Raw genomic sequence first — 17,863 nt, 5'->3', positions numbered from 1 at the left:
ATTTCAAGTCTATTGTTATTTAGCACTTAGAAGACTATATGCCCATGATCCAGGGATTGTCTCACAGCTCATTCTCTTACATGTCATGAGCCACTCCTGGGATAAATGACTTTGGAAGGAAACTTGTACACTTCAAACATTTTTCAGTCCTTCACCTTCAACCAGGCTCTTTACTATAAAACCAGTTCTTGAATCAGAGCAGGAACAGCAGAAGGCAATCTAGGGTAAAGAACTGGGCATAGCTGCTCCTCTACAGCCCTAGGCAAGCCAGAAGATGGCTGCTATGTGCCCACAACCACAGGGAAGCAGCTACTGATGATTTCTTCCATTTACCATACTCTTTGTGCCATCCTGCTCTCTCCTAGGCCCTGCCTACACCTTCCATCTGCCACAGCTCCTACACCTAGGCTCAACCCCACGTCTACAGGATCAGCTCCAGCAGCATACTCCTGGAGAGCTCAGTAAAAAAAAGGGCAGCAAACAGCATCACAGGAGAACACATTTATTCTTGCACTAGCTTCCTGAAGCAGGGTGAGACAAGAGGCCTGCATGGAGCCCTGCAGAGCCTCACCAGTGCAGTGGGAGGCCAAGGGATGCCAGGAGAAGCTGCAGGGCTGAGCAAGTGCCTGTGGCAACCTGGCCTCAGCCAGCAGCAGCCTCCTGCAGCACAGGCAAGCCCCGAGGTTAGTGTCATTCCCCACTCAGCCCAGGGACAGGGCAAGAGAGTGGCACAGCAGCTCCAAGCCCCCAGCCAGACGTTCCGACTCAGCAATGCCACGTTCACCCCGGCAGCTCATATCTTCAGTTGCCTCCCCTCAATTAAACACCTTTTACAGAGTTGCTCAAAGAAACCCTCCTTCCCACCTCCCCCCACGTTGCCACCACACACCTCAAACAGCAGCTCCTCGCACCAGCCCCTCCAGAGCACCCCCTCCCCCAGACCCCTTTTATAACCCGCCCACCCCGGCCCTTTCCCAGCCTCCATCCCTCCCCGGGTCCTCCACCCCCGGCCGACCCCTGCCACCTTAAAGAGACAGCCCAGGCAGCCGGGGCAGTGCTGTGCGGGTTTGTCGTGACCACAGTGAGACAGAAAACATTCTCCTATGGGGTGCTACAGTTTGCTACTGCTTCCTCCGGCTGCCTCTCAGGGACTGGCACCGGTACAGCACAAATGGGACCTGCTCTTCTGGGAAATTATAAAGTCAAACCAGTTCCTGATTGTTCTTGTCTAATCTAAATAGAAGCGAGTAGCCAGCTATATATAGATCTGATTGACTGACATGTCAATAGTTTCCTGCACGACTTTCCTGTGTGCAGATCTGACTACTTTTCACGTGGGCTCTGTTTTCTTCAGTGCATCTTCACATCACAGCACCAGCTTGCAGACGTGGCCATTACTGCAGGAGCCCTGCCTTTGTGGGCTTTTTCCACAAGGGCTACTTCTAACTTGGGCTGAGCACCCAAAACCAAAAGGAATGCTCAGCATCTGGGTTACTGCAGCCCAAGCGACAGAGATTTAAAAGGTGCTGGAAAAATCAGGTCCTGCTGCTTGAAGATGGTGGTTGAGAGAGCCTTTCACAGCTTCTTCCAGCCACTAGTTAATGTCTGTAAAAGCCATCCATGAAATCGGTTCTCATTTTCATCTGTACTTTACACTGCATAAAAACAAAGCTGTGTGAGGTTTGTTTGAGTCTGCGAAGGTTGTGCCAGGGTTGTTCAGGCCCACCCAGAGGCCTGGGTTCACTCTTTTATCTCCAGTGAGGCTCTCCGGACTCCTTTTGTTTTAAAGCACTGACCCCAGTTCAGGTTTTTAGCTACAGTGTGTTTCCGTTTGCCTTCTGTCTCATACTTGCAGGTCCACCAAGACCCCACTTTGTTTCATTTGTTGAATTTGATTAAGGGGTCTTCACAATTCAGGCTTACTTGCGCTGCGCTTGACAGGGTTTACAGTCGTCCGCATGCAAGCTGCAAATGCCGCTGACGGCTTCCTGTTGTGGTTTCCTGTCTTAGCTAAAACATCTCCTTCACCAAGCCTGCTCTCCCTTCCTGTTCTCATCAGAAGGCCACTTCTGATGAGACAACAAATAGGTAGAATAGGCTCTGGTTGCCATAAATCCAATTCCCCATGGGGTCTTCGCTGTTGAACGCTGAGCAGAGCAGGGTGTACACAGAGGGATGGTTTCTCCTCAGCAGTTTCCTTCTAACCACTACCCTATTCCTACTGACACAGAGCACATGTCCAGCCAACCCTTTCGTAGCTCAGCAGGGCCAGAGGCTGGCGGGAAGCAGCCCCCTCACTAGTGCTGCTGGGTAGGCACAGGGCAAGCAGATGGCCAGCTAAGCACGGCTCCAGCCACTACCTGAGAGGCTGCTTCTGAAGCAGCTCAGTGGAACCAAACAATCAGGCAGTGACTTGTTCTACCATGTTCGGAAATGAGGGTGATGTTGGGAAGAATCAGGGTGAATAGCAGAGATCCAGCCAAAAAGCTGGGTTGCCTTTTCTGTAAACATGAGTTATGCATTTGTAGGAGATGGGGAGGGAGACAATAACTCTTTTTGGGGTCAGCATCTACGCAATGACAAAACTGAAGATTAGGCTCCAGTGAACAAATAAGACCCTCCAAATCTGGTAATGTTTCCACTAAGCACAGGAAATTGGCTATAATTTGTGGGTGGGATTTTAGATGTTTTGATAGAACTCCTATAGCTCTCTGACAGGAGAGGCTCTGCAGTATCTCAGTCAACAAAGTGACATTTCTCACTGGGTTCCCACCAAGAACCGGCGCTGCAGAAACACAGTGGTAGGTTTGTTTCTGGTTTTAGGTTGTTCTGAGCGGGGAACTCCAGTAATGCTTGCACATTTCAGCTTGACAGAGACAGTGGGATTAAATTAATTTTGCAATGATGGCTGGCCATGTCTGAGCTCCGGCTTTCTCAGGAGCATGTGTAAGAAGTAGAAATAGGAACTGTCAATTGAGATTGGAGTGTTGGCCAAATTCAGAAACCAGCCAGTCAGGTACTGTAGGAAAAAAAAATCCATATAATTTATCAAGAGACAATTAGAGGAAGGTTTCTCCTTGCTCCTGTCAACCGGTGGTTAATGCCTGTCTAGAAGCACTCAGCTTATACTTGCCTCCTTTTGCTGTGTTTGGTGCAACCGTGTATCTAGATGTTCTTTAGACAATTAATGTTGCTGTCATGTTTTAATCTTAATTCATGTAAGATTTTGGCCTAATAGACCCTCACAGCAAAACTAATTTATTCAGAGAGGAAGAAGAATTTCCTTTAATTGTGAACAGGACTAGAGAGAAAATAGTAGGTAGTCAAAACTATAAACTTTGGAATGGATTTAAGACGCACATTTTTAATAGTGAAGATAATCCATGACCAGAACAATCACTGTAGAATTTGGTGCATTCTCTATTACTTGCAATGGATCAAGATCGGGTGTATTTCTGCTTACCTGTTCTAGCAGGATAGGCGAATTGCTGCATGGGATTCTCTGGCCAGAGATATGAATGCACCCGTTGCTGCTCTCCATGTGATGTTTGAGATGCCCCTACAGACTGTCCTCTGTGGGCTGATCAATCCCTAGATAAACAGGTTTGAATTCCAATTAAGCCTGTTTGCAAAAATTCAGTCAGTGAAGAATTTTGGTTCTCTCTTCCAGATCAAGCACAAGCTGCGTGTGAGCCACCCCAAGCAATCCCAGTAAGTGCGCAGCAATGCCGGATGCTGCTGCTCACCTGCCCTTTTACTATGGCAGCATTGCCAGGTCGGAAGCAGAGGAGTACCTCAAGCTGGCAGGCATGTCGGATGGGCTGTTCCTGCTGCGGCAATGCCTGCGCAGTCTGGGGGGGTATGTCCTCTCCATGGTATGCAACCTGCAGTTTTATCATTACGCCATTGAGCGCCAGATGAACGGTACCTACGCTATTGCGGGGGGCAAAGCACACTGTGGGCCAGAGGAGCTATGCGAGTTTTACTCCAAGGATGCCGATGGGCTCTGCTGCACCCTCCGCAAGCCCTGCAACCGCCCCAGCGGCATGGAGCCCCAGCCTGGTGTCTTCGACAGCATGAGGGACAATATGGTGCGCGAGTACGTCCGGCAGACATGGAGACTAGAGGTACTGGCCGTTGTCAAAGGCAGTGTGGGACTGTGCAAGGGGTGTTCCCTGGGGTCTTACTGCCACTTGCCGCCCTGTTCTCCTCTATTGCTGTCTTCCCCCTCTTATATCACATCGTAGTGAAGCAAGGTCCTTCTCCTCAGAGGCAGCAGGCACTAAAAGCAGTCTTAACTCTCACTTTTTCAGTTGCTTCATCAGAAACATGTCTAAACATCATCCCAAACCTTCAGGCTATTTCTCTGAACAGTTGCTATTGCACCTGCTCTGCAGGGCGTTGGGGTTCACCACCCACTTCACAAGCATTTCACCGTGCGCCATTTGCTCCCCTGCAGCACATGGAACACTTGCTGCAGTTAGACCAATGCTCTGCACATGAAGTGTCTGTGCCTCCGTAATGCTGTGCTGAAGCTGTGATGATGAAATCAGATTCAAAGTCTTGCTCAGGTTTTCCTTGCTCTTTAAAGTCATTGGAGATTTTGCCTATGAGACTAAGGTACTGGGTACTGCATCTAGTCTGTCTATTATTTACATTTTAAAATAGCTTCTGTAGTTGGTTGTACACAAATATATATAATTGAGACAGACCAAGCAAAACTCTCAAAATGGTTGCACTGGCAGCTACATAATTAATTTTCTTTTACGTGCTGTCAGCTCAATAGTGCCTACTCAGTCCCTTCCAAGTGAGATAGCTCAGGCATTCTCCTTAGGAAGTCTTTCTATAAAAAGTCTCTAAATGCGGTCTATTTTAGACCAGAGGTGCTTGACAGAATGAGGTCTATCTGTAGGGTTTCTCCATGAAGCTGAACCGTGAACTCTGGCAGATAACACAAAGGACATTGCCACCTACTGGCAAATGGAAACCTGCATTTGTTTATAAAAAGTGTAGGGCCAGTAGAATTCATCTATGGTACCCCACATGATTTCCAGATTGCACTGCTCTTGATAAGTTGTAGTGCCTGGGGACAGCAAGCAGCCAAGAAGGCAGAGGCACCAGAAAGTGGTCCTGGTCTTCCAGAAATGTCAAGTGGGAAGGCACCCTGCAAGTCTGACGTCAAAATCCCCTGTGTGAACACAATAGCTTCTCTCTTCCCTCACCAGCAAATCAATGGACTTCAGATGGATTTGAGGGCTGGGAACAATTTAGATAAGCAAGTATCTCATCTCGAGTAATTCTGCGAGAAATTCTGCAGCAGAACAGAATCCAACCCACTAGTGGGTCTACAACTTCCTCACAAGGGGGAGTGGAGGGACAGGCGCTGACCTATTCTCCATAATCACCAGTGATAGGACCCGCGGGAACGGTGTTAAGCTGAGGCAGGGGAGGTTTAGACTGGGCATCAGGAAGAGATTCTTCACTGAGAGGGTGGTCGCACACTGGAACAGGCTCCCCAGTGAAGTAGTCACTGCACCAAGCCTGTCTGAATTTAAGAAGCGATTGGGCTGTGCACTTAGTCACATGGTCTAAAATTTTGGGTAGACCTGTGTGGTGCCAGGAGTTGGACTTGATGATCCTTATGGGTCTTTTCCAACTCAGGGTATTCTATGATTCTATGATTCTAGTGCTACAGGCACAATTAATGTCACAGGCACTCCAGTTACGAGACTGTCCAAGTTTCCTGCCTCAACTGTCCAAGGGGGTGCAAACTAAGTCGTGCTGAAGCCACGCAGCAACAGAGCAGTGCAGCAGGAGGTCTCATTCTTCACTCTCTTCCAGGGGGATGCACTTGAACAGGCCATCATAAGCCAGGCTCCACAGGTGGAAAAGCTCATTGCCACCACGGCCCATGAGAGGATGCCCTGGTACCACGGTAACATCAGCCGGGATGAAGCTGAACGGAGGCTCTACTCTGGGGCACAACCTGATGGGAAGTTCCTGTGAGTGTGCAAACCCTGACAGATGGTCCTTTAGCATTTCTCCACTTACCCTCTAGTTATTTATTTCAGGTGGCAGTTCCTGAGAGGAGGTTTAGCTGGGCATAGTCAGACTGGGGTTACAGATCTGTGGGGTCTGACACCCCACACCTGTCATTTATGAAGCAGTAGCTGGCCCTCATGAAGAGCCAGTCAAAAGCTTTATTCATTTCTCATGTTTAGACATCTGTATGAAGCACGCTTCATAATGCACAGGGTGATATCAGATACAGAGTTCAGTAGACAGAGACATTCAACACTGAAATGGAGGCACTGTATGTCCAATAAAATATAGAATAAAGCACTTGCTGTGCTAGAAAAACACATGCGTATCTGCAGAAGTGAGATGGCCCTTAATTTAATTATCTCCTGAATGAGTTGGAGAAAGAAAGAATTAGCTGGGGAGGGTGGAGAAGAGGGGCAAGAGACAGAAGGTGAAGGATCTCTCCTCAGCCTCTGCAGAGGGAAGGTGGCAATTCTAAGAGGGGGGTGCAGAGACTCCTTACCAAGTGCCCACCCTGCAACCCACCACCACCGCAGCCATGGTAATTTTCAGGGCAAAACTTAGAGTTGCTTTTAATAGTTCTCCTCCTGACCAGGCTGAGAGAAAAAAAGGAAAACGGCTGTTACGCTCTCTCCCTTGTCTACGGCAAAACAGTGTATCACTATCGGATAGACCAGGACAAGTCCGGCAAGTACTCCATCCCCGAGGGAACCAAGTTTGACACGCTCTGGCAGGTACCGTACTGTGGGACAGTGACTGCTGCTGTCCTAATAAAGTGAAGGCACTTCTCCCTTGCTGTTGCTGCCCATGCCTTGGGGGAAAGGAAAGGCCACCTGGAGCTTTAAAGACTTTAAGACCATATGTGGGTGGTTGTAGCCCCTTCCAGAAAACCCTAATGTCCCCTGGGTCTGGCTGTCTATCAGCTCACCATTCATTTCTGTGCACCATCATGCACTCCTAGCTATGTACAGCTAGGGCTGGGTTATCACAGCAGCTCTGAAGTAGCACTGGCGTTACCATGCCTAACACCAGCTTGGTGCCTCTCCAAAGAAACAAGAGGATCAGTGCTTTTCACTTCTAGCTTCAAGGCAGGGTACTGACAGATGGTCATATTAATTACGTTTGCACCCCATCAGCAAACATTGCACATTCAGCCACAGCATGTGCCTGGGACAAGCTGTGCAGCAAGCCCTGATGAAATTGCTCATCCCAGGCTGTGTCTCCTGTGTATCCCCCCTCCTGTCCTGGCAAACCTTTGGGCACTAATATGCAAAGAGCTGGGGGGGGGGAAGGAGGGGGGGCAGAAGTGTGAGCCAACTGCCAAAACCTTGACATGACCAAAGATGTACCATGAGACCAAGAGATGTGTCCATGTACCAGGAGACAAATCCTATCACCCTGCAGGAGCTGCAGAATATGTTCAGAGGAGGGGACAGGGTTTTTAGGGAATGTGATGAGGGCTTGAAGGCCAGAACCATCACAGAGCCCTGGCACTGCTGGGAGCTGCATGCCCCTGGAGCCTGGCTGTGTCTGGGTGCGCACCACGGCCCTTCAGAGCTGCCCCAGGGAAGGAACACCACGCTTCCTCCTGGGCAAAGCTGTCTGGGGATGGTAATTGTTTTGCTGAATTTTTCAAATTCCCAATACTGTCTTCACTCTGAATTTGAATGAAAACAAAGACTTTGGGGCATTTTAATGGAAACAGAACTGCGCCAGGCTCCCAATTTCAGATGAAATCTGAGCCACACGGGAGGGAAAGAGAAAGCCTAGTCCACCCTGTGGTCCAGTTGCCAGGGGCTCGGGTGGTCAACTCCAGCAAGCGTCAATCCTTGCAGTGCTTGAACTGCAGGAAAAAACTGCCCAGGATCCAGAGGGCTAGCCCTGGGGTTCCTCCAGGAAAGCCAAAGGTTTCTCTCAGGCCTTATCAAACATCTTAAAAACCTTTCCGGCTGTGGCAACAATGACATTACACTGAAAATGCCCTACCCAGCTGTACTGCTAGATATTTTCCCTTTGTCTTTCTTTGGTATTTATCTAACTTCCCAAATTCTTCCCAGCTCTGGCAGATACCCAGCTATGTAAATGCTGGCTCTATGAGATCCCTGAGTGCATAGTTAGGAGAGGAGAGAAAGAAATAATCAGGTCCCTCTCTGCCATAAATCTGAGAGAAATCGTTACCATAAACCATACATGCTGCCTGCAAAAGAAAAGATGATTTTCTGCTTGCATCAATCTATTTTTCCTCTGATTCCTTTCTCAGCTGGTGGAGTATTTGAAACTCAAACCAGATGGTCTGATTTTCGCCCTGAGGGAAAGCTGCCCCAACCCCAGCATGCCAGGTGAGCTGACGTCTGCGAGTGCCACCCTTGCTCAGGCTCTGATGGTGAGGGAACGGTGCAATCTCAGCTCCTGTGGCAGGCTGGGCAAGGCCTCTTCGTGCTGTCTGCTGAAAGCGGCCACACTCCTGGCTTGGCCAAGGATGGCCCAAACACAGCAGCAGACAGGGGAATCTGTGCTCCAGACAAATTAGGGGCTTTGGGTGCCAAATGCATGGCTTCTGAAAAATGACTTGATTTTTAGGCACCAGGAAACAACGTGACCTGAAGAGGCTCCTGGTGGGCCTCTTGAGCTGAACACTCAAAACTGTGGGTCGCTTCTTCTGGCCCAAGTGTCACAAATGTCACTTCAGAGCCTGCCTGTGGGACTCCTGAGGTCTCCTGAGGGCTGGCGGGGGAATAACCCCCTTATCCAGGCATGCTTCCACACCCTTTATGGCTAACACAGTGGAAAGGGGCCTTTGTGTGAGAGGGATCGGACCCCACAGTCCTTCAAGGACTGATGCGCTGATTCTGCTTGGGGCACACACAGACTCCAAATAACAGTTTCTCTCTTGATTCACAGCCTCTGCAGCACCGGTTCCACCAACCCACCCCTCTGTGAGCGTAAGTTTTGGGAAGGGTCTGTTTTATTGGTACCTCAGGGCCTTAATTTCATTTCAAGCTCGCTGATCAAACTGCTCTTTTCTAAAAGGCAATAACACAACTGGAATATATTAAGGCCAGCTGCAATGTTGTCCTCTTTCCAGCTTGGATGGGGACAAGGAATAGCTGGGCACAGCTACCATTAGAGCTGAAAATGGTTTCCATTCACACTGTGCTCCTTGCAACATGGGGGGATGTCCTCAGGGAGCCCTCTCCCTGCTGCCCTCCTTGCCAGGCAGGAGTGGGGAAGACACGGTTGGATTCTGGGAACGCCCAGCCTTGCTACCGGCCTCTGGCCACTGGCCAGGTCTTTGTGCTCCTTCTGCATCCCTGGCCTCAGGGTATGTCTGCACTCAGTCACCACTGCGAGTGCTCAGCTGTGCTGAAACCAGCAAGTTTGGGCTATGAGAGCAGCCCATCCCAGAGCCCAACAGAGCCCAGATAAAGGTCTGAGCATTTACCCATCTTTTCAGAGAGCTTTCACAATCTGTGGTGGGCTCCCATGGTGACTTTGCTGCAAGCAGCACTGGAGTCCAAATCTGTGCTGGACAAGTGTGTTTCATACGGCAGTCACAGCTTTGTCCCTGTCTGCTTTTGGAACAGTGGCTGCAGCATCCACAGGTGTTTGTGGAGGTCACTCATTGGCACAGCCAGCTAGGCAGGTGAGCTGGCTACAAGCTGAGCTGCTTCTGGGCTTCCCTTCACTTGCTGACGCTGAGCTACAGAGCTACAGAGGCTTGGCCTGGGATGACCCCCACTGCTGCAGAAGACCTATAACTTCAGGATGGGGGAAACAGAGGAGGCACAGAGCAAAATGAAGCCCTGCGTGCATGCTCCCTGCTGCTGGGGGACACACAGCCCCCTTGGCACCTCACCCTGTTTCTTTTCCAGAGACACCTTGGGGCTCTCAATGCAGATGGATACACGCCAGAGCCTGTAGGTGAGTACCTCTGAAAGCCTTCTCCTTGTGACGGGAGAAGACAGGACCTGGGGGTGCCATAGGAACCGGGGCGGTTGCCATCTCTATCGCCTTCTGGTCAAAGAGCTGTGCTGCAAAGCTGCTTTTCTACAAAGGCACCCACTCACTACCGGGCCCTGAGCCAAGAATATTGCAAAAGTGTTTGCCCGCACCCTGTACCCAGTAAATCAAGCCCTGTCCTATTCCCCATCTTCTGTACTGCCTACTAAATACTCAGTGCATTCAGTTACATTTCACTGGGGGGAAGCCAAGCATGCGGCTGGGACCTGCTGGGACCTGTGGTGTGAGAGTGCTCAAACACCTCTCTCCATCCTGGGTCTGACAGTGGAACTCAGAGAGGCCATGGGCTGTGAGAGGAAGGCAGATGCCCAGGGGAAGGCTTAAACGATGGAACTTGAAGGAGAATATGCCAGGAGGGTCGAGAAAACCTTCTTGATCATTGAGGGAGGGGCAGGGAAGGGTACATCACTTATAGCTATAAACAGGTTTATCTCCCATGAATATGCAGGAAAGTCACGCTTGCTACCCATGGACACCAGTGTCTATGAGAGCCCGTACAGTGACCCTGAGGAACTGAAGGATAAGAAACTCTTCCTGAAGAGGGACCACCTGATGATTGATGAAGTGGAACTGGGGGCAGGAAACTTTGGCTGCGTCAAGAAAGGAGTCTACAAAATGAGAAAGTGAGTGCTGCCCTGAAGGATGCTGAGGAAGAAGGAAGGGAGTGCTCTGAGATGTCCCCAGCCATCCTGTTTCTAGCTAGATGGACTCTAGAGTGATAATGGGGCGGAGGTGTAAGAGAGGCACTGGAAGGTCAGTAGTAGCTGTTCTGGGACTTTACCAGTGTCCCGAGAGTATAAGCTGCATTTTATGCTCCCATGCATAAGACTGCCACTTCTGGAGGCATTTGCTGGGCTCAGAGGAGCATGTCTATGCTCCTGAGGTCATCTTGGTCCACGTCAGAGTAAAGGAGTGAAACTGAGTAGATGTGCAATCCTTGGCTCTACCTCTGGTTCTCTGTGTGTCCATAAAGATGGCCTTTGCTCACTTTGTGCCTGAAATCCTCCTTGAAAAACGGTGATGATGATGCACATCTCAGTGTGTGAGGAGCCTTCAGATCTACAGATGGCAATCACTACTCTACACTTACAAGGGTGAGGGGATCCTTTTCTCTTTGGCCTTCTAACAGGCCTGGGATAACAATGTTGTACAGGGCTCCACCAAAACAGGCTATGGAGGCTGCATTTGAGATACCAAACATTATCACATGTGGAGTAGTTTCCATTCCTGGCTGATCCATGAATCCAGCTCCTGTTTAATTCATCCACATTTGTTCCTCTTGTGTCCTGTGCAGAAAGCAGATCGATGTGGCCATCAAGGTGCTGAAGAGCAACAATGAGAAAACAGTGAGGGATGAAATGATGACGGAAGCCCAGATCATGCATCAACTGGACAACCCGTACATTGTCCGCATGATTGGGGTCTGCGAGGCAGAGTCCCTGATGCTTGTGATGGAGATGGCTTCTGGAGGACCACTCAACAAGTTCTTGTCTTCCAAGAAGTGAGTACAGAATAAAATGTGGCTGAGATTCTATGCATTTCTCATCCAATTCACTGTTGCCAGAGAAGCCTGGCTTTGTAGGTGGAGGGAGGCTGCTAATAGCAGAAAGATTCCTTTTCATGTAAGTCATAGGGACTAAAGCTTCTGCAACAGAGATGTCCATGCTCATTCTCTGCTGCAGCTAGAGAGCTTAGAGGGGACTGTGGTGTACAAAGTAATGACAGATCCTTGCTGTCCAACAGTTTTATTACTGCATTGTTCTTCCATCCTCCCCAGAGACGAGATTACAGTCAGCAATATTGTGGAGCTGATGCATCAAGTATCCATGGGGATGAAGTACTTGGAGGAAAAAAACTTTGTCCACAGGGACCTGGCAGCCAGAAATGTCCTGCTGGTCAACCAACATTATGCCAAGATCAGTGACTTCGGACTCTCCAAGGCTCTTGGTGCTGACGATAGCTACTACAAGGTAAGTGTGAGCACAGCAAAGGATACAGATAGCTAGCAGGAGACCTCCAGGCTGGGGGCTAAGACTCCCAGAGATAGGGGCTCTGAGCTCTTCCCAGGAGCCCTGCTGCACAACCACATCACATTCTGTCCAGCCTCATTGCTATGACATTAAAAGGGTCTTTGCAAAGCTCCAGGAGGGAAGGAAGAAATGCAGATGGTATTTTTTCAGCGGTGTGGGATTGCATTTGACAGAAACATTAGGCAAAACAGAATTCAGGTTCAGCTCAGAGCAGGCTCTCTCTCAAATGTACCTCTGCTTTGCTACAGGCCAGGACAGCAGGAAAGTGGCCCTTGAAATGGTACGCCCCAGAGTGCATCCTCTATCACAAGTTCTCCAGCAAGAGTGATGTATGGAGCTATGGTGTGACCATGTGGGAGGCCTTCAGCTATGGGCAGAAACCGTACAAGGTGAGGCAAAGTTGGGCCTATCATGGATCGAAGTCACAGTCTGGGCTCCCACTCTAAAACTGGTTGACTGACACACACTGAAACTTTGATTTCCATTCCCTCGGGTGGGTACTTTTACTTCTTTTAGGCAGGGGGCAACACATATGGCTCGCTTCCACTTCATGGAAGGCACAGATTAGATTGCTTGGATCCTGCAGCTTTGTGTTCATTTAAGGGAAAGGAAACAGAAAACAAAACAAATTCATTTGGATTTGAATCAAAGCAGACCTTCTCTTTGATTCTTCCACCCACTTACAGAGCTGAAAAGTCAGTTGCTCAGCCACTGCTCTGCCCATTCTTGGGATAGGGCCCTGGGCTGTGTGGCAATGTGAGACACCACTGCTGGGTGCAGGGGATGAAAACAGACACCGTATGGGGTGTGCTGTGCATGGACCTGAAGCACTACCCCAGGCCCATGTCTAAATTGCCTCTGCCGACCCTGTTTCCAGATCCAAAACCAGTAAAACATTTTCAGTGGTTTGTGGGGAAAGGACAAGGGGCAATGGCCACAAAATGTATCACAGGAAGTTCCCACCAATATGAGAAAGGACTTGTTAATGGTGAGGGTGACGGAGCACTGGAACAGGCTGCCCAGGGAGGTTGTGGGGTCTCCTTCTCTGGATATATTCAAGGCCCATCTGGACACCTACCTGGGCAACCTGTTCTAGGGAACCTGCTTTGGCAGGGGGTTTGGACCTGATGATCTCTTGAGGTCCCTTCCAACCCCTACAATTCTGTGATTCTGTGAAAACATTTTCCCACTTGATCTTCTAGAAAATGAAAGGCCCAGAGGTTATTAGCTTCATAGAGCAAGGAAAGCGCATGGACTGCCCCACGGACTGTCCGGCAGAGATGTACACCCTCATGCAGCAATGCTGGACCTACAGGTAAGGATTTCTCTTGCTCCTCTCTCTGCTGCATGTCCATCAGGGCAGCACACACTGTCTGGACGGGGACAATATGAAATGAATGGTGTCTCATTCCCCAGACCATGATAAATAATACACATAATTCTTTATTATCATTCCCTTCCATTTGCCTGTAAGATGTCAGAGCTTCTCTGCATTTGCCCCTCTCCATTCCAGAAAAGTTGCAGCCCCTTTCCTGGTACAGCCTGGTACTGCTGGGCTGCTGTTCTCTCCCAGGTTCTTCTGTGTCTGATATCCAATGGGTCAGTCCACTGTTGTCCTTTCTGCCAATTCTTATTCTTCCTTTCTGGCCTTGCAGATGGGAAGAGCGTCCAGGATTTATTTCTGTGGAAAACACAATCCGTGCCTACTACTACAGTATTGCTACCAAGACAGAAAATGGTCCAGAGACAGAGGATAAATCAAAAGCAGCTCTTCCTTGAGTTTCCCTCTCTGCCCCTCAACGCACATGCCCTGGACTTCCTGCACAGGACCTGGAAAGGCTCTTTGCAAAATTCTGCTTTAATCTTTTAAACAACGGTTTTGTTTCTCAAGCAGCTCTAGAACTAAGATCCTGGGAGGCGATGCTGTCAGCAGACAAGGGCAGTCAGCTACAACTCATGTCTCCAACCAGCCAGCCATGATGTACATCTCCAGCCTGACCATCACAGGACAGTACAGGACAGTATTGTGGTTCCTTCCTACCCACCTCCAAAAAAGTATCCCAGGACCTCAAGGGTTTAATGCCTACCTGGCTTACTAGGGATGAGCTGAATTAGCTCCAGCAGATCCAGATTTCTCCCAGTCCCCCAGAAAAAAATATACGCTGCAGGGCACGGTGTATGTCCCCCCTGCACTGCCACCACTCTCCAAGCTGGTTAAGGCTCCTCATACAACTAAACCCCCAGGACCCATTGCTCATCTCCTGGATCCTGACTGGTCCCTCTGTGCTACTGAAATGAGCAGTTTGCTTCTCAAACCTGAAAATCGGGCACCCTATAAATAAACTGTTCTATATGTTTAGCATCCTTATGTCTCTGACTATTAAACTGCCTTAAATGTTTGCAGCTACTTCACACTGAAAATAAAATAATTGTAGTTCCCCTCCAGTAAGCCATGGTTTCCTACACTGATACTCTCCGTAACCCTGCAGAGTCACCAACCCGGTCACCTCGAGCTTCACTGCAGAGCTGCTTTCTTGCAGCTGATGGCACTACAGCGCTCAGTTGAGTCCACTGTGGAATCTATATAATCTATTGAGGCTTGCACTGGTCTGCCTCTGCCCTGGGTGCAGTGGATTACCCACGCTGGGGGGACTGTGGTCTGCAGAGTTGCAGAGAGCAGAGGGGGGTTGTGAAGGCTGGGGAGGTGGAGGAAACAGAAGATCAGAGCCTTGAGATACAGCAAAAAGAAAAACTTATCTCTCACCATCTTCTGCTATCAGAAAGCCACACAGCATCTCACAAGTGTACCTTGTCCAGGAGGTAAAATAAACAGCTACAGCCCTGGCCAGGGCACAGCCCTTATCTAAACCTTAATGGGAGGTGGATTTGATCTGAACACAACTGTTCTGGGGAGCATTCAGGTATGGGGCCTAAATCACCCTCTCCAGATAGCCTGCTTAAGCCATCAGAGCACGTAGGTCTGATGAAAAATAAAATTAAGCATTTCCCTCTCCTTGTCTAGGCTACAGCCTCCAGTGACAGCAGCTCTTTACACATCAAGGCATTTTCTCTCTTAAGCTCACTAGCTTGCCCTGTATGCTTGAGCACTCTGGACAACTTATCTTTACCAACAGAGGGGAAAATAGAGGCATCAGAAGAGAAAGTGGCTTGGTCTTGGTCATGTTTGCATAGTGAGTTAGTGGCAGAGATAGGAAAGAAATTACATAGGTCATGTTTTCCTCCCAGAGAAAGTGGCTGTTTCGCTGGAAAAAAAGGTCTGATGTGCTGCGGGTGTGCTCTGTATGTTCCAACAGCATCGCAAAGTGTCAGGACTTTGGGGGAAAAATGGAGTGAGATGAGCAGGAGAGCAGGTCCTGTGGTCAGAGGGCTCTGTGACTCAGCTCTCTCTGTGACTTGTCCTTTTGGCCTGCATAGGGTCTGATAGTCCCTGGGGGAATCTGCTGTGACTTCAGGCACTGCCTCCCTCCTGGGCACCACAAGTGCTGGTGGGCTCAGTAGGATCCAGGTCCCCACAGTGCACTCGCCTGGCAGCCCGGGACAGCCGCTCTTCTTCCCCACCCACAGCATGGATACATCTAGCTCTGTCCTCTCTCCTCGCCCACTGCCGGCAGGTCCAAATATTGAAACACTCTGCAGGACCTTCCAGGAAGTTCACTGATGAATCTCAGAGGCACGGGGTGTTTGCGCAAGAGCTGAGTCACTCATAAGATAAAGACAGAGGCTTAGACAGTTAAAGACAGTTAGCACAGAATGAGTTCAGTGCTTTGTGGTCAATTCTGTTCTATTAATTCCCTCAAATCCTATCTTTTCTTGCTCACCACTCCTTTACTCCTTCTCTCAGTCCCCCTTATTTCCCCTGGTTTTACATAAATCTTTAAAGCTCTTTCTAACTTTCATTCTCCATCTTGCAAGGGAAAAGCTGAACATCTAACTTTTAACACCCGCAGTGATAACAGGGGACATGATAAACTATTGGTAGTCCTGTCTGATCAACACTATGTAACAATCTATCATATCGCCAATGCAGATCTATCACATTCCAACCTATGTTATCACCAGCAAGCCTATCATATCATCAGTACATGCCTATTTATCAATTGCACTGTGATATCACAAGCGCACACTCACCTTTCTATCTCTTTCAGCTACGTAGGCATTTTCATTTTGTTCAGTAGCATAGCAGCTACATGACTAACACAGCGGTGTGCTCATTGACCTTTCTGTCTCATCCCTCAGTAATTTACTGAACCAAGGCAAAGTATATTTTCGAAGCCAAGGTTCTTTCCCTTCTCTCCCTAAGAAGTGCTGTCTGTGTGGCTGCTCAGGGAATGGCTCTGCATTGCCTGGGGCTGTCCCCACTGCCGTGAGCCTAGCCAGCAGTGAAATTCTTTGGGTTTGGCCGCTTTCTGGACCATCTGTTGCCCGCACAAAGCAGCTGCAGGCATTTCTGTATAGCACAAATGGCCGAACCAGAAGCACTGTGCACAGAGAGGGGAGCAACACTGGAAAGAGCACTGTGGCAGCTGCCTCTGTGCTGCCCTTGCTGAGCTGCATGACCGCAGCACTCGGATTTGATCCTGTCTGGGGGAAATTGCACTTTGTTTTTGCAAGATCTCAGCTCTGCTGGATGGCTCCAGCTGTTGGCAATTTGGAGACACTGCAAGGGCACAGGCCTACTCACCCTCATCACCCTCCTTGTTCCAAAATGTCTGGCAGCCATGAACTTACAGAATGCTTTTGTTCTGCCCTGGTAAAATACATCTCAAAATGATGGATTTCTCACTAAAAGTCAGGTGAATGACTGCTCTTACACTCTCCCCTTCCTTTCTTCCCTCCCTGGTAGGAAATCAGCTTGTTTCTAGTTACAGCAGAGGCAAGTGAAACAAGTGAAGGGTATGTCTTGCCACTCTTTGCACGGGAGCCCATAAGGAAAGCTCCCATTCACCTTGTCTGTTTTCACACTTTCGTCTCCAGATGATGTCTTCCTTTTATGATCAAAGGCCTTCTTGGTTCAGAGATGCTGAACAATCCCCAGCACAGTGCCATCACATGCATCAATATACAGTAGATCAGAAGTAGCTAACCTGTTACACATGAAGAAAAAAGGATGTGCAAAGCACTGAAAAATGCAAAACTAAATGAAAATTATGTTCTTCACTGACAAGAGGAATGCAAGTCATGGGGCTGGCATTCTGTTTTAGGTATTAACAACATGTCCAAGTCCCAAGGAAAAGAAACTATATTATTACAGCAGGAGGAAATTACTTATTTTGCTATCAAGGAATCTGGTATGGCAGGTAAGACCTGGACTGAGTCAAAGGGTATTTTCTTTGTTTTGCCTCTAAGTTTTTTAATGTTAACTTGGTTTTGCCTGTCAGATAGAAGTCAGATAGACTGCTGGCAGGGCAATCTGTAAACATATCTTCATGGGTGTTTTTTTGATCAGTAAGAGGAATCTTAGAAAATAAGCAAGGTGCTGGTGCTGTCTGAGAGGCTGTTGGAGAACAGTAGGAAATGCAGCAACACTCATCTTCTGGCTTCATGTGATCCCACGCAAGACAGGAGCATGCCTACGGTGTGTGGATAGGCAGTTGGACCCTGCCTGGCTGGCCGAAGGAAGCAGCAGCACACAGCCAGGCAGTGTAGGGGCATCAGGCACTCCATGTCATGAACAGAGGCTATTTTCATCCCTCTACCAGAAAACAGTACAAGCAGTGACAGGTGGTTTTGGCAGCTAATTCTGTGGGCAG

At 49.0% G+C, this 17,863-nt stretch overlaps 1 protein-coding gene across 1 annotated transcript in view; it reads left to right on the top strand.

Moving 5' to 3' along the window:
• LOC118179271 (tyrosine-protein kinase ZAP-70) overlaps window positions 1-14,460 on the top strand; it is a 28,130-nt gene extending 13,670 nt beyond the window's left edge. The window contains exons 2-13 of the mRNA XM_035348460.1: window positions 3,671-4,127; window positions 5,842-6,002; window positions 6,638-6,776; window positions 8,303-8,381; window positions 8,944-8,984; window positions 9,915-9,963; window positions 10,511-10,685; window positions 11,357-11,563; window positions 11,840-12,032; window positions 12,341-12,481; window positions 13,295-13,407; window positions 13,748-14,460. Of these exons, the coding sequence (XP_035204351.1) occupies window positions 3,726-4,127; window positions 5,842-6,002; window positions 6,638-6,776; window positions 8,303-8,381; window positions 8,944-8,984; window positions 9,915-9,963; window positions 10,511-10,685; window positions 11,357-11,563; window positions 11,840-12,032; window positions 12,341-12,481; window positions 13,295-13,407; window positions 13,748-13,871 (1,824 nt within the window). The 5' untranslated portion in view covers window positions 3,671-3,725 and the 3' untranslated portion in view covers window positions 13,872-14,460. The remainder of the gene's footprint in view (window positions 1-3,670; window positions 4,128-5,841; window positions 6,003-6,637; window positions 6,777-8,302; window positions 8,382-8,943; window positions 8,985-9,914; window positions 9,964-10,510; window positions 10,686-11,356; window positions 11,564-11,839; window positions 12,033-12,340; window positions 12,482-13,294; window positions 13,408-13,747) is intronic.
• The last annotated feature ends 3,403 nt before the right edge of the window (window positions 14,461-17,863 follow it).

The sequence above is a fragment of the Oxyura jamaicensis genome, chromosome 28 (genome assembly GCF_011077185.1).
Source record: "Oxyura jamaicensis isolate SHBP4307 breed ruddy duck chromosome 28, BPBGC_Ojam_1.0, whole genome shotgun sequence".
Classification (NCBI taxonomy): Eukaryota; Metazoa; Chordata; class Aves; order Anseriformes; family Anatidae; genus Oxyura; species Oxyura jamaicensis.
Note: the sequence above shows the minus strand (reverse complement) of the source record. Positions and strands in the feature narration are given on the sequence as shown.